At 41.2% G+C, this 24,252-nt stretch overlaps 2 protein-coding genes across 13 annotated transcripts; one reads left to right on the forward strand and one right to left on the reverse strand.

Moving 5' to 3' along the window:
- The first annotated feature begins 11 nt into the window (after window positions 1–11).
- mapk8a (mitogen-activated protein kinase 8a) lies at window positions 12–10,412 on the forward strand. 6 transcript variants are annotated; one of them, XM_063492320.1, is made up of 12 exons: window positions 12–172; window positions 3,764–3,930; window positions 4,183–4,312; window positions 4,462–4,520; window positions 4,632–4,770; window positions 5,433–5,598; window positions 5,844–5,915; window positions 6,708–6,890; window positions 7,007–7,131; window positions 7,263–7,326; window positions 7,984–8,061; window positions 8,520–10,412. In XM_063492320.1, the coding sequence occupies exons 1-12, from the start codon at window positions 137–139 to the stop codon at window positions 8,696–8,698; spliced, it is 1,398 nt and encodes a 465-aa protein (XP_063348390.1). In that variant the 5' UTR covers window positions 12–136; the 3' UTR covers window positions 8,699–10,412. The 6 variants fall into 6 exon arrangements, with proteins under 6 accessions (XP_063348390.1, XP_063348385.1, XP_063348388.1 ...); XM_063492315.2 differs by lacking the exon at window positions 5,844–5,915 and adding an exon at window positions 6,243–6,314; XM_063492318.1 differs by lacking the exon at window positions 5,844–5,915 and adding an exon at window positions 6,243–6,314 and having other exon boundaries at window positions 34–172; window positions 8,492–8,655.
- Window positions 9,113–22,837, reverse strand: arhgap22 (Rho GTPase activating protein 22). Of its 7 annotated transcripts, XM_063492311.1 has the most exons (12): window positions 22,705–22,837; window positions 21,551–21,609; window positions 17,366–17,562; window positions 16,599–16,686; window positions 15,110–15,184; window positions 13,448–13,573; window positions 13,098–13,308; window positions 12,867–12,999; window positions 12,714–12,787; window positions 12,253–12,374; window positions 11,137–12,121; window positions 9,113–11,013 (listed from the first exon to the last, which is right to left on the reverse strand). In XM_063492311.1, the coding sequence occupies exons 3-12, from the start codon at window positions 17,546–17,548 to the stop codon at window positions 10,794–10,796; spliced, it is 2,217 nt and encodes a 738-aa protein (XP_063348381.1). In that variant the 5' UTR covers window positions 17,549–17,562; window positions 21,551–21,609; window positions 22,705–22,837; the 3' UTR covers window positions 9,113–10,793. The 7 variants fall into 7 exon arrangements, with proteins under 7 accessions (XP_063348381.1, XP_063348377.1, XP_063348380.1 ...); XM_063492307.1 differs by lacking the exon at window positions 21,551–21,609; XM_063492310.1 differs by lacking the exons at window positions 21,551–21,609; window positions 22,705–22,837 and adding an exon at window positions 20,614–21,524.
- Between the last annotated feature and the right edge of the window lie 1,415 nt (window positions 22,838–24,252).

Consider the following 24,252-nt stretch of genomic DNA (forward strand, 5'->3'; position numbering starts at 1 on the left):
TTTAACTAATCCGTCTGACGCCCAAAGGTGCGGTGGATCCCCGGGGTTGGTGCGCTACAGAGAAGCCCGGGTAGAACGGACGATCTCGGCCACGCCAGTGGGCAGGAGCTTGCTGCTGTGGGGCTGCTCCTCAACAATGATCATAACACTGCGGGCTCTCTTCGAACAGGGGGTAAGAAACCGTAGTAGCCTCGTCTTGCTGCGGGAGTCTGTACTGGGACGTTTATCCATCGCTGTCCAGGTCTTTTTTTTTTTTGCGCGCAGCTTGTCTCTGCAGGGTCTGTACCTACGCAGGGACAAAGATGAATAACGACCGTCCAGGGTTGTGAGGTGGGTGCTGGGAGAATTTAAACTACTCAGCGCTAAGTTAACATAATTTTATCTCATGTCCTTACTCAGTCACATGCCTTCGCAGGCTCCGTGCAGCGTACGCTGGTGTAGTGTACGCCGGTGTGGGTGAAGGAAGGAACTGATGGATGGACTGTAGATGGTACCCTTTTTCATAATATGCTGTGGATTTCTGCAGAGCATTCATCCTCTACAAATTACCCAACAGCTTACAGGAGATAATAAATATTGCCTTCGATTCAATATTATATCTTCTGTTCCGCTACATCAGTGACTATTCCGGGAAAAGACGAGTCCAACTTTGAAATAATTTTATTGAAACCACTGTAATATTGCATATATATGAGAAATACTGACAGTTTAACTAAGGTAAAATAGAAATTTAAACTAGCATCATTGATGAAAGAAACCCATCATTTGCTACGTTGAAAAATGAATAGATAGATAGATAGATAGATAGATAGATAGATAGATAGATAGATAGATAGATAGATAAAATTAAATGAAATATCTTCAGTTTTAGACTATTAAAAATATCCTAATAACCTAACAGACTTGACAAAGGAGGGGAAAACAGTATAAAAAACTCTATGAATTCCCTTTGCTTGAAGCTGTTCCAGAGCTTCACTTCATACCTTCACTTCATACCCCTGTGAAGGATTTTGCAACAAAGTCAGTTTTAGGAAGAGGTTGGCATCAGTTTCCAAAGTGTTTTGTTTTACTTACAGGAAAACAAAAAACGTGGACACTATTCTGTCTGACCTGTGTGTTCAGTGATCCACACAGCCTGGAACTTCCACTGTCTTTATGGCTGTGTGGGTAAATTGTATGACATTCACTTTGATTATTCACTTTTCATTACAAACTGAAAGCTGGAAATCACATTTCTGCATTGCTGAGCTTTGTTGACTAGAAGTATGATCATTATTTTTACGACGGCTCTGATTAATTTCCCTTAACAATAGAATATTTATTCATTTTCGGAACTGCCACTGTGGGCATAACGAGTATAAAGTATGCAGAATAAATATATTTTTCAAACGGAAGTTGGCCAAAACTATTTTTAAATAGCTGGATACATAAGCGGAAGCAAGGATGGATGTAGGAGGAGGTGGGTGTGTCTCTGTGCACGAGTGACGTCGTGTTGGTGGGACGCATGCCCCGTGCGCACTGCGCGTCCCGGCCTGTCAGTGGCAGTCAGATGGAAACGTAGGCAATAAATTTGGTGAGGTCATGTATTTTTAAGCCGCGCAGCCGAATAAATGATCATTCAGCGGCGGCATAAACAAATAGCCCGCAGCCCCGGAACGTTTCACCGCTGAACGAGCAGCCGGGGGATCGATAGTTTGATGATTTGATGACAGAGGTAAGAGGAGGATTCGCACCTCCGCTCCTCAGACGTGCTTATTGTTTGGTTGTGGGGGGAGGGTCACAAGTGGCTACGTTCACGCCGCTTCACCGAGCGGCTGTTGTGTTACATTGTAGCCTCACTGATTAACAGAATCCCTCTTGTTTGTTTTAAATGTCGTCAAAGTCTAATAGTCCGTGTACGGTTCGCTCACAGATTCAGGGAGAAGCCGGCCGGTGTCATCACCGACTGTGTCAAAATCAGGGCCTGACTGACTGTCATATCGCGATGTTGCTGTTATTATCACCGTCAGCTATCTCTGCCATCGACAGGACAAGGCAGAGGGGTCGTGTGTCCAAGGTTAACACTCTGACATGGGTTGAAGATGAATAATAGCGGTCCTTCACTCGGTCTCTGTTATTAATGTGTATCGCTGAGGCTCAGCGCGGTCATTTTCTTCTTGTAGTCTTTTTCCGTACATTCTCTGCGCGTGTGCGCTGGAAAGCAGGTTGTCTAAACTTCTGATTGAGCATATTTTAAGGTTTGCTATATGACAGAAAGTATCCACGAGGCAAACTCTAATAAACATGTACATGGCTGACATATCCCTTGTGTCTGTTGATGAGTGATGCATGTAAGCTGGGACAATGGGAGATTGTATTCTGCTGTGGTAAATTGCAAATGCTGGTTTTCTTGTGTTAATGTTTATATGTATCGCTAGGAGCAGACTGAATGAAGTATAGACTTTGGAAGCTATTTGTTAAATCAGTAGAGTGAAGCAACTTTTTCTTTTTATAGAAAATAAATGGTGAATCTTTAGAAGGCAGTGAACTCTGTGAATGACCTGCTGTATTTGTGCTTTTGCAGAAAGACTGGAGCTGCTCGATGATTCGCAGCACTCTGCATGCCTTTAAATCCGTCCAAACTCCCAGCCTCTTGAGTGCTGCATGAGACTACTAATGTGGCTGCTGCAATCCTTATAAATACTGCAGCTGACACATAACTGCAATCTAGCAGTAAGGCAATTGATTTTAGGGGAATTTGCTGCTGCCACGTGCAGTTCTAGGCATCAATACCGGTTATTTCACATTAGGGACATTGATATTAACACAGTGTGTGACCAAGTATGAATATAGGGCGCAAGAAGATATCAAGTGCAATTTCCTCACTGTAATAATCTGGCCCGAATTATCATCACAGATAGCCATTACTGCAAAAAATAATGGCTTAGATCATCCGTCGTATGTGCAGCTAATAACTATTCATATCACAGCCATCGCTACATACCAACAGCGGTGCCGTTTAAGCCGTCATAACTTGGATGAGCACAATTGTCTTCCGGTCTGGAATATAAAAAGAAGCAGCATGTCTATTTTCATGTTGTGAGGGAGGTGGATGTTATGGACGTCTTTGTGACGTTGGAGGAACAGAAGGAGAGCTGACTCACTTCATTCTGGCAATTATATCCCTCATATGGACAGTGTGTGTCGGAAGAGTGGAAGAATGAGAATGGGGAGGGTGATTATGTCACTTATGTAAGAACTGAAGAAAGTGAAAGGAAGCTGCTTAGTTTTTCTCCTTTTTTAGGTTTTAGGCATTTCAGTTTGATGAACATCGTGCGCACCAGTCGGCATCCGTGTGTTGTGTATTATCTGGGCTCGCAGTCTCATGGTGGAACCTGACCCAGTTAACATGTGCCCGTGGAGGACCTGCTTGTAGAACTGAGCTGGATTCCTGGGCTGGGGTCCAAACTCAGCGGAATTATCACCGGGCTTGATTTTCCATGTGATAGAGTCACTCTGTGAGTTGTGTTTCATATGATGAAGTAGACCTCCCCGCGGCCTGCTGTTCTGCCACCACGGCTGACGATATCAAATCTGCCGTCTTGGTGCGTTTCAGAGTTTGCTGAGATGAGGAATTGCAACGCATGCTTTTAGTGTGAAATTCAGCACTCTCTTTTCTCCTTTACTCCTAATCTGCTTTCTCTGGAGCAGGGAAGGGCAAGTGGGATATCTATTGTGTAGTTCTGGCTCTGCAAAATATTTAAACACATCTCCGTCTCCACAGAGGACATTTTTGGATGCACAGAAGGCAGTAATCAAAGATTTCACCATGAATAAAAACAAGAGAGAAAAGGAGTTCTACAGCGTCGATGTGGGGGACTCAACATTCACCGTGCTGAAGCGATACCAGAATTTAAGACCCATTGGATCAGGAGCACAGGGTATCGTCTGGTGAGTGGTTCAGCCTCATTCGTATTCAGTCAACAGCTGCTTGGAGAAATAGCGGTCACTCTTTCCATTAGTCCACGACAATCTAATTTAATGACACCTTCTGTTACTGATAAAACTAAAATTCAATCCCACATCAGCTGTAAATTGTGCCACTTGATGTTACAAGCTCAGACCTCGAAGGTGTTGAACTTGAATATCGTTATTTTTTTATCATGTCTTACACCCATTTATGCTGATTTATGTGCTCTTCAGCTCTGCTTACGACCAAATCCTTGAAAGAAATGTTGCCATCAAGAAGCTGAGCCGGCCGTTTCAAAATCAGACCCATGCCAAGAGGGCGTACAGAGAGCTAGTCCTAATGAAATGTGTCAATCACAAAAATGTAAGTGGGCAAAGTACTCAGATACTTTTCACCAGTAGGAGACATTGTAATGGTTTCAGTGTGTTTGAGTGTGCATGCGACCCAAGTTGTATTTTATTTTGAAATGCCACAAAAATATGATTTTGATTAATGCAATTTTATACCCGCAGATCATTGGACTGTTAAATGTATTTACACCACAAAAATCATTTGAAGAATTCCAAGATGTGTAAGTATCAAGTTACACAGGCAGTATACAATCTAAATATAATAAATCCTGTCATGTGTTTGCTTGAAATGCCTCTTTAGCTTAAACTGTAAACGGTTTCCGCTCCGTCAGATACTTGGTGATGGAGCTGATGGATGCCAACCTGTGCCAGGTCATACAGATGGAGCTAGACCACGAGAGGCTCTCCTATCTGCTCTATCAGATGTTGTGTGGTATAAAACACCTCCATGCTGCGGGCATCATTCACAGGGTAAGCATCAGCTGGCCATGAATACACACACTAATGCCAGGGAGTGTTCTGACCTGTTAAACCTGCTGTGATACTTGACGCTGAGGTGTTAGGGCAAACGGTCATCCGGCACACCTTTAGGTGGTGAATGCAGTCTTTCAATACAGTTTTAATGACTAAACCCCAACGGAAATCTGATTACTTTATAATTATATTGTTATTATAGAGCATATGTTGTTATAGCTACTAAAAGACAGAGCAAACATTCCTAATAAAACATCTTTGAACAAAATCCTGATTTCCTATCCGTTCTTGTAAGCTGATACAGACTTCTCACCTCCTCTGACGATGGAAGGTGAATCATTTTCTCATATGGATCAGTTAGAAGCAGGTGTGAAATGAATGGATGCACTGTGATTTACAAGAGCAACGCATCAGTATTGCAAGAAACATGCAGCCAAGTGTGCTTGTGGCACCGATACCTGATAATTGCTGCTTACTGAAACGAGTATTGATCAAACATTGTTCAAGAAAGAAGTATTATTTTGTCCTTAGCATGGAACATCAGCCTGTTGCCATGAGATTTATATGAAAGTGAGGAAAACATCTCAGTAAACACATCTGCCTTTTGTTGAAACGGAGAAGGATGTTCTAAGCCATTTTGCTTGTTTGCTCCTCTGTAGGACCTCAAGCCCAGTAATATTGTCGTCAAGTCAGATTGCACACTAAAGATTTTAGACTTCGGCTTGGCTCGGACAGCTGCGACGGGCCTCCTGATGACACCGTATGTAGTTACACGGTACTACAGAGCACCAGAGGTTATCCTGGGCATGGGCTACCAAGCCAATGGTGGGTGATTTCCTTTGTGCTGTATCTTATTAGTCTACACCGTCTGCCATTTTAGATTTTCAGTGTAAAAAAATGAACTTCCGTTGCACCATAGTATGAGGCTTTAATTGATATTCAGAGATAAATCTTGCTTGCTTTAAGCTGCATGCTACTTTACACGAAGGGAAATTGCTTGCTAACTCACCTCTTATATATAACTAACCTGTTGCTGTGCATTCTCCTTACCTCTTATTGGCTTTGTTCAGTGGACATATGGTCTGTGGGCTGCATACTAGCGGAAATGGTTCGGCATAAAATCCTTTTCCCAGGAAGGGATTGTATCCTTGTGTCTTTTAAATTCTTCCTCACCGTTATTTTTAACAGTCTTTTATAAAGTTTCTGTCAGATTTTTCTCCGGTCAATTTTCCTATCTGTTTCATCATCACGTCATTAACTGTCTGTTCAACAATGCTTTCTCCCACTCGAGCTCACCCACATCCGGCTGTCGCGGCTTCACTTCTGTTCTAATCGCCGCACCTCTTCTGTTCCGTTTTACATTCTTCTCACTTAGTTTTATTTTTGTTCATTTGTGTCCTTTTTTTCCCTTCTCTTCACCGTTTTTGTTTGCATGTCCACCTCCCTGCCATCTAAATGTCCACCTCCAGTGGATGTATGGTCAGTGGGATGCATTGTGGCTGAGATGATCAGGGGAAGTGTGTTGTTCCCTGGCACTGATCGTATCCTTCCCCATCATTGATTTATCACTGTGTCATCACTTCATCTAGTGTGAAGAGATCCACCATCATCCTGAGAGTTTTTCACTCTGCCATTCCACCAACATTACCTCTGTCATTCCTTTGCTGCTTCCACATATCGAGATAAAATGCAGACAAATCTAGATAATAAATGGTGGCAGCCGCCGAGAGAGTACACACTATAGTTATGTATTGGCTCAATAGGAAAGAAGTGAATAGCCATGCCACCATAGATCCTGTAGTCTAGAGTTGGTGTGCAGATATGTGAGTAGAGCTGTTAGTGTGTGCGCCTCAAAGAAAGCTAAATGTCATGTTGCCCTTATGGTCTTTTGGAGCGTATGTATGTGGCCTTTTCCCTTAACATTTACACTTCAGACATCGACCAGTGGAACAAGGTAATTGAGCAGCTAGGCACTCCATCTCAGGACTTTCTAATGAAGCTGAACCATTCAGTAAGAACGTACGTAGAAAACAGGCCCCGCTATGCTGGATACAGCTTTGAGAAACTCTTCCCAGATGTTCTCTTCCCTGCCGACTCTGATCACAACAAACTGAAAGGTGGTGTTTCTTGTCATGACTTAAACAACCAATAAATGATTCATCAAATGACATCCTTGTGATCAATAGCATGGGATCTTAATTGCCATCATTTTTTTTTTGTTAATCCCCCACAGCAAGCCAAGCTAGAGATCTCTTATCCAAGATGTTAGTAATTGACGCCTCCAAGCGTATTTCGGTAGACGAGGCCCTGCGGCACCCCTATATTAACGTTTGGTATGATCCAGCTGAAGTGGAAGCGGTAAGTGGATCGCTGATACTGCGTGATTCTTGAATGTGTTACATGAGATTTTAATCACATCACTTTCAGTGGAAACTTGGCATCACTCTTGTACCACCAACGTGCCATTTAAACCATTTTTTCGTTCTCAGCCCCCACCAAAAATCCCGGACAAACAGCTGGATGAAAGGGAGCACACCGTGGAAGAGTGGAAAGGTTAGACAGCCTCCTGTGACTGTAAATGTTTGACTCTTAATTTATTATTTACCTGCCAGACAGAAGCCACACAGAAATGAACCAGAAAGCTATGATGATTGAAAGTGATACTTAGTATGATGTACACGCTGTGGCAAATTACCAGGTGGCCAGAGTTTGTGATAAGGATGTTATGAATGGTGATGAAGCGACCTAATCAATTTCTATTAAAATAAAGCACAAAAAACATGTCCAAAGATATCCAATAGAGCAGGATTGACTGTATAAATGCAAAGAAACATCAGATGAAGCTCTGCATCTTTGCCATGGCTGCCAGATGGTGTATTTAGTGACTTTAGACACCTTTTTAAAGCCTCTCAGTTAGTGTTTTCCACTGTGGGGAACCTGACTCTATTGGGCATGAGAGGACTTAAGATTGTGAGTAAATATCACTTTCAGTTATGCAGCAGGATGAGCTCATCCTTATCCCTGCCAGGTGATAATGACCCCTCAATCATTTTTAGAAGGGTCACACCAACACAGCCAGTCCAAATTAGTAACATGTTGCTATTTGGACCGTACAGTATGCAGTACACTCCAGCTATACGGGAAAGCATATGATGATTCCTCTCTCCCTCCCACCAGATTGAATGAAAAAAAAATTCCTTTTTTTTGCAGAGCTGATTTATAAGGAAGTGAGTGAATGGGAGGAATGGAAAAGGAACGGAGTTATAAGAGGCCAGCCGTCTCCTTTAGGTGAGTGATCTTGAGAACTTAGGGAGATAAGAAGGTGGAAAGGATTCATCTGCAATATTTTTCACATAATGTTTGTTTATCAGATAACAAGACAAGTTGTAGTTTCATAAGATTCAGACATCCACTCTCTGTGCATGACTGAGTAATGCACAAATGGTTTATTAGTAAAGCCAGGGAGACATCAAGATGGACTGCACTAATATATCTTGGCTTTCTAGTCTTACTGACCTCTTAGAGGGCTATACAGTACGAGCTGAAGAGAGTGGGATGGAGTGGGATGACCCACTTAATCTCCCGAGCCGAAGTAAATGATGCACATCCTGCTTGCCCAGTCCCATCCTAATATAAATCATTTGTAGCAGAAAGTAGCTTATTTTCTTGTAAAACACCAGAAAATATCACTAACTTGTGTATTTTTGACGAAACGTAGGCGTTGATGTGTGTTTTTCGCAGCACAGGTGCAGCAGTGATTGACAGCCCTCCTCAGCCCACATCTTCCTCTTCCTCTTCGGCCAATGACATCTCGTCCATGTCCACAGAGCCCACTGACCCAAGCAGTGACCCCACCATGACCTCGGAAACAGACAGCAGCTTAGACGGTCACACCTCTTTGGGTGCGCTGGCCTGCTGCAGATAACGTTTGACACGCAGTGCACATACACGCGAACAACGCGGAAATGTCCTTTCTCATTAGCGTGTGTGATGGGAAAGGGTTTAGGCCAATGAAACTTGTCATGTTAGTTTGTAGAGCCATGCTTTTTAATGTACAGATTGTCCCCCCCCCCAATATAAAGCTGTAAATGACTGTGGTTTGCAATTGTATCATTATTACTGTATTTTTGCTGCAGAGAGTTTTGATGTGAAACTGTGATGTATGTTATGAAAGAGACGGATCTGATTTTTTTTCTTGTTTTAGCTAGTACTACAAATTCAGATGCCATACCATTAGCACTAAAATTATGTTGAGTATATTTTTGTATAGTTTTTTCTTTTTGGGTGGGGGGTGGGTTGGGAGGGGCATTTGAATGAACACTAATTCTGTCTAACAGTAAACTATAGCACACTTGATCTTGGATCTTAATGCAAACCGATGATTTTATTTTGATATTGTTCCTCATCTTGTAGAAAGTGCCCCTTGCTGCATCCAAGTTAGCATATTTATAGCAAACAGTCTAACGGTCAATGCCCTGACACTGTTTCCTTTTTTTTTTTTATTACTATAGCGTACTGTAAACTGATTGTATTCTGACTAGTTCTTTCACTTAGATGTAATTTGTAGTTGACGGTCTGTTGGATGAGCAAGAGCTGGATGAAAAGAGAGCGAGTAGAAATGTAGAATGAGTCGATGATTACTGGGAGCGCTGTAACAACCCTACTGGCTAGATTGAGTGCTGTTTTGGGGACATCACCAGACACCAAGTCTAAATTAGTCACTTTATCCTACTGTCTGATATTATCTACAGCTGTCTGATATTTAAGTTATTTAATTTAAGTGCCCTTACTCAATTCCATGATTTTTAGTTCTCTTCCATCGCAGATGCTTCTCTCTTCTGTGGTGCATCTTTCTGAGTTCTACCTCACACATGCACTCATTCAAACATGTTTGTGAAGAAACAGTATCTTGGCACACATCATTTTGAAAGAAATGCAAAAAAGTATATATTTTTTTCTGTATTGTTTTCTGTATTTATTTATTTATTTGTTTATTTCAAGCTAGGATGCATTGTATGTAATGTACATTTAATCCAGAAGCACTATTTATATGCATTTTGTTTTCTGTGCAGTATAGTTCATGGATTAGTAAAGTTAGTGACAGATCTGTACATTTTACTGTAGATTGCACTGTATTTATGCTTTCAGAGAGTCGGGAAACAGACATTTGCTTTTGCCAGGATAACTTTTTGTAAGGCTCAAATTCCCAAAATGTCCTTTTTGCCTGTTTTTTTTTTCATGGTAGGGCACTCCAGGCAGTAACCCCTAGCATCAGCTCCCAAAATGCACTTTGGGGAATGTGACACTGTCCTGACCCTTTCTTGGCCACAATTCAATTTTTTTTATTTATTTTTTTGCTCCTCCTTCATTGTCCTTAGAAATAAAACCAATAGAAGAGACTAAGCAGGATTTTGCCTCTGAGTAAATCTGATATTAGTGCAGGTACATGTGGGGAAAAAAGAGCCATTCAGCATTACTGGTACAATGCATTCTGATTGGCCAAACACTGTCAGCCACGAGTTAACCTTTTATGGTATCTTTTGGGAAGGTCACTTGCCTCACTAACAGACCAAATATATACATCAGAAAATGGAAACTGTCAACCTTCAACTCCTGCAAATAAAAGAGTTGAATTTTAACGTCTCACATTATTCTTTCTTTTACTGAAAGCTTACATTTCTTTCTAGAATATCAGCATCAACAATAACGTATCTATGTATTATGTACCTCAGAACTTTTAGTAAGGCCTTTTCTGGTTTCTTACAAGGAAATTTCAATTGCTAATTAAATGACCTATGGTGTATAACAGCAAGGAATGACAAATAAGAGGTGCTTGGTCCAGAGGAGTTCTTGTTTGGCACCGGCACTGGTCAGTGTAGGCACAAGAGAGCTGTACTAAAAGATGGCAATTAGTACTGCGCTAGAGGTATTTGGTCTTCAAAGCTTTGGGGCTGGTTGGGCGTCCCAGTAACTGAACTCCTCCTCCACTGATGGACCAGATGAAGGCAGGCTGGTCTGGTCTATTTGGTCCGTGTTGCTCCTGTAGTTAGATCTCCGAGGGTTTTGAAGAATTCCTCCATCTCTTGCTGAAGGAGAATGTTGCGATTTTCTGCATCTTGATGTGCCCGCTCTGAGTTCCTGAGTCGGATCTCCAGCATGTGAAACTTCTTCTTCTCCTGGTCTAGCTCCTCCTCGAGGCGGTTTATCTGGGACTGGTAGTTGGAACAGGACTCCTCCAACCTCAAATGAAATAAATATAATTAATGAAAAATATTACATGTATGAATAATAATGAGTAAATAAATAATACATTTTGATTTTGAATGGCTATTCTAAACAGAATGACAAATGACTCATTCTTACTTGTGGATACGGGCTTCATAGCTCGCCCTCTGTTTCTTCAGTTCCTGCTTGAGCTGGGCCACCTTGCTTGTGGCATCTTCATTTGTTTCTGCAAGATCATCATCTTCATTGCAGCTTGGACTGTGATGCAAAGTATTTGCACAGTCCTTCAACTGTGTGGGCCTCTCTTGACTCGATTCTAATTTTGTTGCTTTATCGCTGCCTTCTGGCTCAGACAATGAAATTTCGTAAGACGTCCAGATGGGCGAAGTGTCAGCAGGTAGACTTAGACTGGAGGGGGCCACGTTGTCATAAGCAGACAGTCTGTGGGATTGGTGGAGAGCTCTGTGAGACAAGGATGTTCGAGAAGAGTCTTCATCAGAGTCTCTGTGAGAGTCTTTAAGAGTAGTTTCTTTAAGGGAGAGGGTTGAATCCTTTAGCGATAGAGTTGAGTCTTTTAGTCTGTCCCCAGATGAGGTGGTACGTCTGTGGGCTCGGAGGGATGACAGACCATTCATTAACCAGTTGCTCCCCCCGGCAGCCGACACGTCCCCTGCAGATCCCCCTATTTTCCCTCTTGGCCCACCTGAGGTTGCACTGCCCTTGAAGGTGGATCTCCAGGAAGGCAAGGCTTTAGCCTGTTTGCTAGGGCTAACAGCTGCATCGCTTCCAACTTTTCCTTCAGTCTTGATGTCTTCCTCTGTCTTGCTTTTGCTCTTCCCTTCAGTCTGACTTTCCTCACCCCTGTCCAGTGTAACAGGGCTCACTGCTGTTACCTTAATGTCTGTAGAAGTGGAAGGTTGGGCTTTTTCGTTAGGCGTTTTGGAGCTTGTCCCTGAGGGATGTGGGTGGTCAGGGTCTTCTTGTGAAAGCCATTCCACCTTGCACCTTTGGCTCTCCTGGCGCTGTATGGGAACCTTAATGTCTGTTTCTGGCTCCTCACGTTGGTAAAGTCGGGAGTGTTCACTAATCAGCACAGTCATTAGGTGCTGCACCTGCGTACTTCCTGTTTAGAATGCCAAACAAAAATACAACAAATTTCTCAAGTTATCTTGAAACTTTGTACACACTGATTGAAATGCAAGCTTTTGTTCACAAATTTGCATTAAATTAGCAAAGATCGATATGCTCTCTAACCCTCCATCATGGTGACTGGATCCTCCACTCTGGGCCGAAGGATATTAGGTCCAAACACAGTGGCCAGGTTCTGAACACTCATCTTATTCTCATTGGAGTGAGACTGCACCTCATCCAGAAACCTGAACAGACATAACCAAAAGCAAAACTTATTTTCATATAATCATCAGTGCTAAGCTTTGCTAAAGCTGGCTTTAAAAAATAATCAGGTCAGATGATTGAGAGGTCTCATTGTGACTGGTGTGTGGGATTTTTTCCCATAATGTAAGGAGTTAGAGAAGATATGCAATTATGCAGAGTGATGTCACTTCCCCTGATGAAGACAATGTGGGTGTAATGAATGTCTCTGGTTTGATAGGCTGACAAATCATCAGTTGTGAAGCCGTGAAGACAGAATAATGAGTCCCATCACAATGACATCAGCACTGATATATATAGGTGACAAGATACAGTTTACGTACTTGCAGATGTACTCAAGGAGGTTGTAGTTGACCTGAGGAAGTGATTTCACCTGTTTGCCGAGCTCTGTAATACCCTTGGAAAAAAGTAGATGTTTATTGCCAAGAACAGATTTTGAAATGTACCAGTAAAGTCTTAAGTAGACAATTCAGTACCATTTCTTTATCCTTGGTAAGAAGCTGAGCGCAAGAGAGAAACTGTGTGTATTTGGAGAATGGGATTATAGGCTCTGGCAGCTCTCGTATGTACAGCTTTAACAGTGATGCCACTGTGTGGACGTCTGTGGAACTGAAAGAGAAAAAGACTGCACAATATAGAGTACTATTCCATACAGATAATGGCTTACCATACTGTTGTGGATAAAATTCCCCCTCCCACTGCCTCACCTGTCAAACACTGGCTTCTCACCGCGGTCAAAGGCATCCTGCAGTTCTCTAACATGATTGGTCTGTCCGGGAGCCCTGAAAAGGCCCTCCTCCTTGAGTCCATTTTCACGGATGAAGCATACACACTGCTCAACCAGCACAGGGACTAGTCTCTGAGGGCCACATTGGGATTCATACAACATTGTCTCCTCTAGGTGCTGCCCAAAGACACCTTCAGTCACAAAACCAAGAAATTCAGGTGACTAATAGCTCAAAATTTTTCTCATGCAAACCCCGTATCCCTTTTTTAAGGCATGCAGACCCTTCTGTGTTCATGTGTGTCTATACAAGGACATTTTAAAGACTCAAACCTCCACCAAGTGGAGCCCATATAGCTCTACGTATGGCTCTGACCCATTCTTCCATGTCGCTCTGGGAGCTGGCCATCAGCAGGAATGATTCATGGCTTATACCAGTTCGATCCTTTTCTCCAGCCCCTGCTGAAAAGAAAGCCATGCTTCAATTTTGTCTTGGTCCCTATGGAATAATGACTAGCACATTTCAAATTCACTATTAATCATATGGAATCAAACACAAAACAGATAGCACCTCTGCAAATTAGATTGCAAGTGACTTTGCAGAATTACTTTGTTTACAGATCTCATTTGCAAACAATCTCCACCAACTGCTAATATCAATATCAGTATTTTCAATAACCTCATTAGCTCAAGCGCCCCTGTAAAGTACAAAGACACAATCATGCAGCTCTGCCTTTTCTTCCTCTGGGTGAACACAGCTTGATGCCACCCGGGATGACATTTCAGTTTGACATTTAGTTCATTTCAGCACAGCTTTGATTACCCTATGTGGAATTCTCTCCCGTCGTACCCCTTTGCCTTTGAAGAGGTGGAAATACTCAGCAGAGATAAAAGCATAAAACTTAACTCACATATTTTAGAAAAAGCAATACAAAACACAGGATTTGAAAAGTGGGTTTAGCAAGGATTGCACATGGCTCATTGTGGAGAATACATATTAGTACCCGCATTCATTGCTAAGTCCTCCACTGTGGTGCATAGTGTGTTGTGTGTGAGAGACAAACAACCCAGAAAGAGAAGGCTTCCCATGGGACACCAGCAACTGCACCATGCTTTTCACTCTTTTCTCTCTCTGTCCTGGACCTTTCCTCACGTGTGTTTTCACACTGTTTTTTTCAACAAGACAGTCTTTTCCTACAAGGTCACATGAGACTGAGGGCAGTGCATTTGCATATAATAAACCATTTATTACAAACTCTACATATTTATTGCCAGCCGTTTTCCTAAAACAAATGTGTTTTATATATTTCTGGAACCGCTTCCTAAATTTAATGTATGAGGGAAAAAATCCACTTATATTGCAATGGAAATTTGATATTCATGCTTCTGTAAAAAGAACTGAAACAGCTGATTTTATGTAAGGTGGTAAATAAATAAAAGTAAAGTACTGTCTAAAAAAATTAAAGGAATTTTGGATATTAATATTCAAATCCATCGAGCAGCAGGAAGGTGTTCATGGTAAAAAGAAAGTACACCCCCTTTTAAATTGGGATTTTATGTATCTAGATATGATAAAAAATAATCTGCAGCTCTTAAAATTATGTAAATGCAACCTCAGATGAACTACAAAACTGTGTTGTTATTTATTTAACACATGCTAAGCCATAATGCAAAGGCAGTGTGTCAAAAACTAAGTGCACCCTTACTACTTTGATAGGAATTAAGGAGGTAAGTAAGAGCCAGGTACTGCTGATCAAATGTACTTAATTTACTGATCATCAGACAGTGATCATCTAGAAAGTAGATGTTTGACAGTTTGCTTCTCTGGAGGATTCAGATATTAACCAACACAATGGCTAGGAGGAAATATGTCACTAATGATCTTAGAGATGCAATTGTTGCTGCCTATCAATGTGGGAAGTTGATTTCCAAACAATTTGAAGTCTATCATTTTACAGTTAGAAAGATTATTCCGAAGGGGAAAACGTTTAAGACCTTTGCCAGCCTTCCCCAGAAGTCGAAGTCCCAGTAAATTCACCCAATGGTCGGACCATGAAATACTCAGAGAAACTGAAAACAAACAAACAAAAAACTTAAGAGTTAAGACTCTACAGGCCTCAGTTAGCATGTTAAAACTTAAAGTTCATGACAGTAGAATGACCTGTCTGAACAGTTGCCAATAGAAAGCATCTTATTTCCAAATAGAGCATTGCAGCTTGGCTTAGGAGGGTTAAAAACCTTCTTTGGGCAGACAAAATCAAACACAGCATTTTAGCACAAACTGTCAAGCCCAGTGGTGGATTGTGATTTGGGCTTGTTTTGCAGCCAAATCAAATGGTCAAATGTGAGGTCATCAATCTGAAAGATAAAGCTTAGATAAAGCAGCAAATCTACAAGAAAATGGTTGAAAATAAAAAGAATCAAGGTGTGAAATGTCCCAGTCAAGGTCGAGACCTCAACCATGAAATACTGTGGAGGGATCTTAAGCATGTTGTGGATAAATGAATGCCCACAAACCTCGATGAGCTGAAGCAATGTTGTAAAGAAGAGTGGGACACAATTCCTCAACAATAATTTAGGACACTGATAAAATCATACAAGAAATAATAACGTGAAGTTATTATTGCTAAAAGTGGTTTTACAAGATCATGTCAATGTGAATCACATAGTTTTTATACACTGCTTTGGCATTTTGGACTAATTTTGGTTAAATAAATAATCATGAAATATGTATGTGTTGTTGTTGTTCATTTCAGGTTGTATTTAAATAATTTTAGACCTCGTTAAGGATCAGATTATTTTTTTTTTTTTATCACATCGTGATATATGAAGCCTTAGAATTAGCAAAGTAAAAACTGTAATATCTACATAGAGTACAGTGGCTCAAACATACACCTAGTGAATGCATTTAGCATTATCAGTATCAAAAGTAAAAGTGCTCACTGTGTACGAAAATGGCCCCAGTCTAGGCTACATTATATTCTAATTACATTAATTATTAATGCATGCATTACTGGAGGATTTTGCTTTTACGTTTAGTTGCAGTGGGGCACATTTATTTACAGCTGGGTACTTTTATCTGTTAGAATTCATTGCACTTTAAGCTCATTGTAAGCATGATTTATGTATATCTATATATAGTAACATTTTGAACAATGACATCAGGGAGTCATCTTAATATCTTAAAATTGTTCTTCACTGTGACCATCTAAAACTACCAGACGGTACAAGAGATACTTGGATCAGCACAGGTTAAACAGAGGATATGCTTTGCTGCGTGTATAGTCTGATCACAATTTTAAGCAACACAGAGAAAAGTACCGCTAGGTAAAACATAAAGTTTGACCTAAAAATCTAAAGGGAGCCAAGTGCGAAGTTTTCTATTTGGCACTCGGTGCTAAACAGATTGTTCAGCATCTCTTGAACAAGGCTTATTTACTTACTTGTTTCCTTATATAACAGAACTGTCACTGTGCCAACTCACCTGGAACAATTTCAAAAAGGTGGCGGCCAGGCTCGTCCTGATTGGCAGGCACCTCATTGACCTGACTACCCTGAAGAGGAATACAACCCTGCCGGAGAAAAGCGAGGAAGGTGTGAGATATCAGAGGTTCTGGACAAGGGCGTGTAGTGAATGTTAAATATTATGGAGCGCTGAGTACACGGGACTCTGGGCAATTGTCCAACAGAGGGAGGCAATGATGATGGAGGGAGGAATGACTCAGGGAAACATCTCTTCATCTACTTATCCTACTGGTGCTTCCTGATGTACTAGCATTTTTGATCCTTTCAGCACAGATAGGGTCAAAGGTCAAAAACTAAGTGCTTCAGACACAACCACAGGGTAGGTAGTTACCACATAATCAGTGTATGTGTCAAGGCAGTAACAACACACTATGGCTTTAATGGAGACTGTGGGAGGTCTTAATGGAGCTGATTTTCTGTGTGAAAGATAATGATATTTACCCAGCCATAGCTCGACACCAAGTATTTCATTTAGCAAGCAGTTTAAAAAAACAAACCACATGGTCACTTTTATTTCACTTGGCTATTTAAGACAATGGAAAGCACATTTGATTTTATTTTAGTTGAAAAACACAGTTGAGTGATCAGTTTTGGGTTCTAAATACTAATCGGATCAGTTCAAGAAGTTGGCTCAGACGTTTCAGGGGGAATACGATGGAATATAACAGAGCAGCCTTGCAACAGGTGACATGATGTCAATGCCTCATATGTGCTATTTTGCAATACCTGTGCTTTGCTTTCATCCTGATCCTTGTAGAAATACAGAGCTTCGGTCCTCAGGACAAACCAGCGCAGCTGCCAGTTTTTCATGATACTCCGCTGTCTCTTGAGCCAGCCCGCCTTCAGCGCTTTCTCATGATCCAGAGGAGAACAGGGCCTGGAAACCCTTGTCAACTCTCCCAGAACCATGCTTTTGGACCGCGCTGCATGGGTACACACATTGAGATCAGAAAAAGAGTGACAGAGACAGTATTCCACAAAGACACAGGATAAGTAATTTTCTAAATCTTTCTTTGTAGTCTCCCTTGGGTACCGCTAAGCCCACAGCATGGGCCATGCATCAAGATTTCATCTGAATTCAGCCTACAAAGGGAATGCCTCCATTTCACTGCAAAGCCATCTTGTTTTCAGAAATCTGTCTATTTCTGTACATTTTTTAATTTGTTTCAGATATTAACAAGGGCATTCATTATTTCCAGTCTCATTGCTATACATAGACAGGTTTTGCTTTGGATCAGACTGTGCTTTGACTGCTACAGCCGGAATTAAAATATGGATTATATATTAGCATCTGTATGCCAAAGGAATGGAGCAAAAACTGTGACAGTAGAGCGATCCCTGGGGAGTCAACCAGCAAGAGAAAGGAGAGAGATAAACACAAGGCACAGGCAGAGGGGAGAAGAGAGAAATCAATGGCATCTTTTTTCCTTGTTAATTGCATTTTGCTTTCTGCTGAGGACAGCAGGGAAGGTATCTTTAAGGGCCTGGACAGAGATCTCTCTTTCCTTTCCCTCTCCTGTTTCTTCTCTTCATCTCTCTCTTCCTCTCCCTCCCTCTCTCTTTCTCTCTCTCTGTTATCAGCTCTCTGTCTGGACTCCTCATTTCTATTTCTCCCCTTGCTGGACATCCTTCCTTTGCAGAGTCATGATTGCTGAGAAGGAAGAAGAATGACTGTGTGAAGCAGTCATTTCCAAAATGACAGCTGAAGCAGGCTCATCAAGGTTTATAAATACAGCAGATATAATGTAACCGTGTCTCATACTTCTATATAAAAGCAAAACAAAACCTCAAGAAGGAAATGATTTTTATTATTCTGTCAACTATTAGTTAACAAGGATCATATTGCTTACTTCTCACCTAACCTATAACACAATCACTAATGAGCTATTTTTATAAGCTCACTGGTAATAACCAGTGATGGAAGAAGTTTTCAGGTCTGTTACTTAACATGGCAACACCTGAATATTTTGAGATTAATGATTAACACAGTAAAAATAGAAAGTAAAGCTTAAAAATTGTAATACTGAAGTAAAGTACAGCGTCTTACCCGACCCAGTATTTGAGTGAATGTAAGCCTTGAACAGAACTATAGTCATACGTTCTGGTGCAGACATGTCAGCTACATCCGCCCACTGTAGTATCAAAAGTAAAAGGGCTCACGCTGGTTAAGATTATAAATGATGCATTACTGTAGCGTTTTGCTGTTTGGTTGCAGTGAAGCTGACTGAAACTATTTTATTCACCGCTGAGTAGTTTACAATTTAAGCCGATTGTAAGTGTTGTAAATGCATATATAAACAGTTTAATCTAAAGTAACAAGGACTCACTGTGGTGGTAGAAACAGTTGTAGTATTTGAATATATTCTATGAGGTTTTACCTTGTGGATAGCTGCTCCAACGTTTAGATGATTTAAATGTAAATTATTTAGTTATTATTGAAATAATTCAGTTATTAGTATAAAATTTATTATATGTCATTACCATTTGAATGAGATAAGGGTGCAATAATACATTTATTAGTGATTATGATAAGCACAGCTCAGTTCAGAATGGTCTTCCTCTCAATTTTGAATCTATGCTATCTCAAGGACCACATAATATTTACTAAAGCCCTTATGCTATCCACTCAAATGTTTCAGTAATTATCCAACTATACAGATAATAGAGGAGCTTCATCCACATCATTCACAGTTTTATAAATGTCTTCCAGCATAACAGAGTAGGATCCAGACCCAGCTCTGAGATGCTGTTTGAATTTGCCCTAAAAGATGCTGCATAAAAGGGTCAGTGGAGAGCAGAGCTGGGAATCTAATCAAAGGAGGATACCATTACAGCAAATGAGAGATGGCAAGCGCACAAGACATGGCAAGCAAAACCGAAGCGGCTACTGCACTCTCTGACTGTATTCGTGAAGGAGAAAGAGGAGGCACTTCTCCACCCCATCATCTTTTATGATCCGATTTTTACAGCTGGCCTAGAACAAGTGATCAGCTGCCAGGGGAGAAACGAAGGAACATCTTCGCCTAAAGACACAGAAATATGAGGCTCCATGAAGATGTTTCGAAACAGCAATTACAATAATAATCATTTTTTCCTCAAATTAAGGTGGCAGCTGTCACAACTGCCCATGGCACCTGCAACAGTGTGCCAAACTGTGTGTTATCTACCAACCACTTGCTATGAAGAGCACAGGAAGTATTTATACATTGCATCATGATAATCTCGGTGGCAGGAGCTGTTCGTCTGATTTACAGCTTCAATATTAATCTTCACAATATCATGTGAGAGGAACATATATTTAGTGTTCCAACTTCTGTGGTCACAAATGGATTTTACCCACCATTAGAGGAACTATGTTTGAGAGTCAGCTGTTGTGATTTACAGGGGCAGAGAGTCACGCATTCCTCCCAATTGGATCTCTGTCACCTGCCAAAAACCCACAACCAAATAGCTGGGGAAACCTTGAACAGAGATACAGTCATGCGTTCAGGTGCACACGTCACAATACAAGTGAATTTGAGGCGGAAAATTATCTTCCCAGCACCGATGCTTACTACAACGTGCCTCATCTCCATCAGAATTAAATCTAGGAATAAGGGTAGTGTAATCACCTGAGGAAGACATGTCGGATTACATCACCCTATAGTAGAGCCTGTTAACGCTCAGTGAGCTCTCCACAGAACAGCTGAAGCCACTACACTCAGGATCATGCAAGAAAATGAGTCAAATTGCTAGTAAAAATGTTCACTGGGATGCAAGGACACACTGCTCTGCATGTCATTATCAGTGAAAGCACTAATGACAATATTGATGATACACTACGAAAAAGACAGCAGACTAAGCTCTGCAGCAGCAGCAAGTTAAATAAAAAAAGGAAAAGAAAAAAGAAGCAGAAAGCAGCAGGAAAGGAAGGCAAGACAGAAAAATGAAGCCTGGATGAAGGATGGAGGAAAGGGAGGAGGGACTGTGCTTACCCCGGCGTGCCTGTTTTATCTTGGGGCTCAGCATGGTTACCGTTGCTATACTGCTCCTTCTCACAGAGACATGACCGCATCCCTCTGTTCACACACTATTCCTCACATACACGCTCTACCGGCTCCTCTCGCTGTTGCCTCGCCCTGTTACTCCTCATCCTCTTCGAGCATCTCTCTCCCTGGCTCACAGTCTTGCACTCTGTCTGATTTTACACTCACACACACATACACACACACACACACTCTTAACCTCACACTCTCCTCTGGCTCCCCTCTTCCCTTTACGTCTGACTCCCCCTCTCTGTCCCACTGGCCCAGTACGCTGTTGTTCTCACATACCTAGAGCCCTGCCTACTCTCTCCCTCTCTTTCTCTTCGGTCTGTCTCTTTATCAGTTACTCTGCCTTCTGCTGCACACTCTCAGTATCAATTTCTCACCATCTATAAATACGTCTGGCTTGGTGTCCTCTGTCTTGTCATCCTTTTCTGTGTTTTTAGCTTTTCTTTTGCTCCGCAGTCTTCACAATCCCCACAACTGGTTGTGGAGATTTGATTATGGGCTCATGTGAACCCTGATGTACAACCTCAGATCAATATATTTGATTCCACTGACATCAGTCTCACCACTAAGTGTTATGATGCAGTGAAAGTAGATGTGACACTTCGATGTCGACGTATAGCTGTAAATCTCGGAAATTTTGCTGATATCTTTAAGTGGAATTAAATACATTCAACCCCTGTGACACACAGGCATTTAGAAATATAACATTTCTTCTGCTGTTTTAAGACTTTAGAATAGACATAAAAAAACTGCAATGTATGTGAAAATGTCTGGATATCCTTCTAGTTATAAATTCATCAACATCAACTTTTTTTCCTAAGGACATCTTCAGAACTTCACGATTTTTCTATTTCTTCAGACCTGAAGAAGCACCTACCGCTAACTCCTCTGAGATCCTCAGTCAGCCGAGCCCCTGGTGAGGATCTAAAAATGAAGCTTATCGATGCACGACAATCAGAGACAAGTTATAAAAAGGTTTCAATTTCCTCTGTCTGAAAATGTCATTAAAAATGTCACTTAGAGGAAGTCAAGACAAGAACTAGAAATCCATTAATAACCTTTAGAAAAAACTGTCTGCTTGAGAGGAGAGATGGTGCATCATTCACAGCCACAAGTCAGTGTATGAAGTTTGTAAGGCAACATCTTGATCTGACAGCTATTAACAGATAAAGTAAAATTAAGTCACAATCACTCGGACTTTGAGGAAAAGTCCATTAGACTTTTCTAAAGCATTAGAGCAGTGGATCCACATAAAGCGGAAAACACTGAAATCCACTTAGAAAGCTTTTCCCCTGTCAGGAGATTAAACTGAGGCCAATCTTGCTGGGAGGCAACATCCCTAACCACTGGACCGCCCTAACATTAACATTTTAAAAGAACGCTTTTTAAATCTCTGTGTTTTTTTGTGTGTTTTTTTAAAGTATGTAAGCTTTGGCCATATAATCCATCGCAGACATTTGGCAGAACAGATTTTGGGTGGACATATGTTCAAATCAAACAAAACTGTATTGTAAACACTCATGTTAAGCATCCTATCTCACTCAGGGTGAGATTTACAGTCAGACAGTAAATGCCAAACTACCTCAATCACTCAGTAATTTGTGTGGTAAAAACCAAAAGTCTCGAGGGTGTGATGTTCTTGTTCCTGTTCAGCTTGTTCTAAGGTTGTAGTCTGTTAAAAAGCCTCCAAATCATGAAATCAAGAGGGTGGATGAGACCAATATGCAGTACAGAGACACTGTAAGAAGAAAGAGCTGACTGAGATTTCTGTAACAGTCCGTTATTTACAAATGACACCAAATGTTAGGACTTTATGAAGGAGAAGCATTTGTAATAACATAACTTTGGCCATAGAAACAGCTTAAACTCTCACAGGCAGTACAAGGATCACACAGATGGATACAGAAACACTGATGAAAAAGACAAAACAAAATTACTACTTAACTTCATTTGAGAGCTCAGATGAAGTTAAGCTTAAAATAAATAATCAGCTTGTATTATATGGTGACATTCAACACAAAACAGCTTTACCTGCTAGTTCCTTTGCTTTGTCACTGATATATGGAGTCCTGTTAGGATTCATGGCACTGAACTTGTGTGCACCATAGGTATCCTTCTCCACCGGGGCCATCTCTAGAGCCATAACACAAGCAAGCAAGCACATTCAGGCTCTAAACAATGACAATACTGAAGTCTCAGTCCTCTGCTTAATAGCCAATCTCCAAGAAACAAATCAAATGACATTCACATGCTCACAGAAAAGGGACCACTATAGTTGCTATCCGTAACACCTCTGACTTGTCTCTTAGGAATGCTGATGTGAACAGACGGTGATAGAAGGAAGGAAATAGAGACTGTCATGCGAGCATTACTTGCCATGTCGTCTTGGATGGATAGACCGGACGACTCTCTCTCTCTGGAGCCAGACTCTCCGTGCAGCAAAAAAGAAAGTCACACTGTCTGAGGCATCTGCAGTGCTAGGTACTGCTTTATAGGGAAATAACACACAGCTGTGGGGTTCTCCCACTGTCCTTGTCCTCATTTTTAGTCTGTCTCTTACTCAGGAAGTGAGCTGGCCCGATGAAGAAGTGAAAACTGCTGACTTGTGTACAAAAATAATATTAGTTTCTCCTTTTAATGGCATCACTGTACTGCTCATATCACTAACAAGACAGCAAAACAAAGTGCTGTAAATGCTTTTTCAATATGTAAATCAAGGGGGTGATGTCAGGTCAGAAAATTATGTGAAACATATTTTCTTACAGCATAAAAAACATCGTCAGTATAAATAAAATAAATCGGGATATCAAGTGGTAACCAGCTGGAGATGAAATCAAGACAAGAGAAATACAGAAGTTTAAAAAGCCTTTATGTGATCAACTTGATCACTCCATATGTACAAGTGGCAGTACAGCAGACACTGAATTATGTCACACGACATGGCCACTCACACAGACCAGACACACCAGCCTCTGGGGTGTGTGGAATATCATCTATAATCTAGAAATACAGTCCTGAGGGACACATAGGAAATGAGTGTGTGTAATTGAAGGCATGAAAAAAGAATATCCCGTTAATGAGAGCAGAGGAAGTGTCATGGCACAAATGACTCGGAGCAGGTTAGAGAGGTAACGACATTAGGTTGGGAACAAAGTCTTTTGGGTCGTCTGCTGTTAACCATTATCTCCAGCTAATCACTGGACTTGCTAATTTTATGAAAACACAGTAAACTTTGATCAGTTGTATGTTTTACAGTACACCATAACAAAAGTTTATTTAGAGCAGCAATACAGAATGACATTTAAAAATGATTACTGGGATACAAAAACGAGTATATACACAGGCTTTCATGTAGACCACATGTGTCAAAGTCAAGGCCCGCGGGCCACATCCGGCCCGGCGTACATTTATATCCGGCCCGCGAGATCATTTTATATAGATGTACTATTATTATTATGCATGGCCCGGTGACATGAGGCGCTAATAATATACAAACTACAGATCCCATAATGCAGAGCTGCAGCCTCCTTGCTGAACGCTAGGCTAACTGGGAACATTCCCGTCAATCAAGTCAAACTT

The sequence above is a fragment of the Pelmatolapia mariae genome, linkage group LG13 (genome assembly GCF_036321145.2).
Source record: "Pelmatolapia mariae isolate MD_Pm_ZW linkage group LG13, Pm_UMD_F_2, whole genome shotgun sequence".
In the NCBI taxonomy this organism is placed as follows: Eukaryota; Metazoa; Chordata; class Actinopteri; order Cichliformes; family Cichlidae; genus Pelmatolapia; species Pelmatolapia mariae.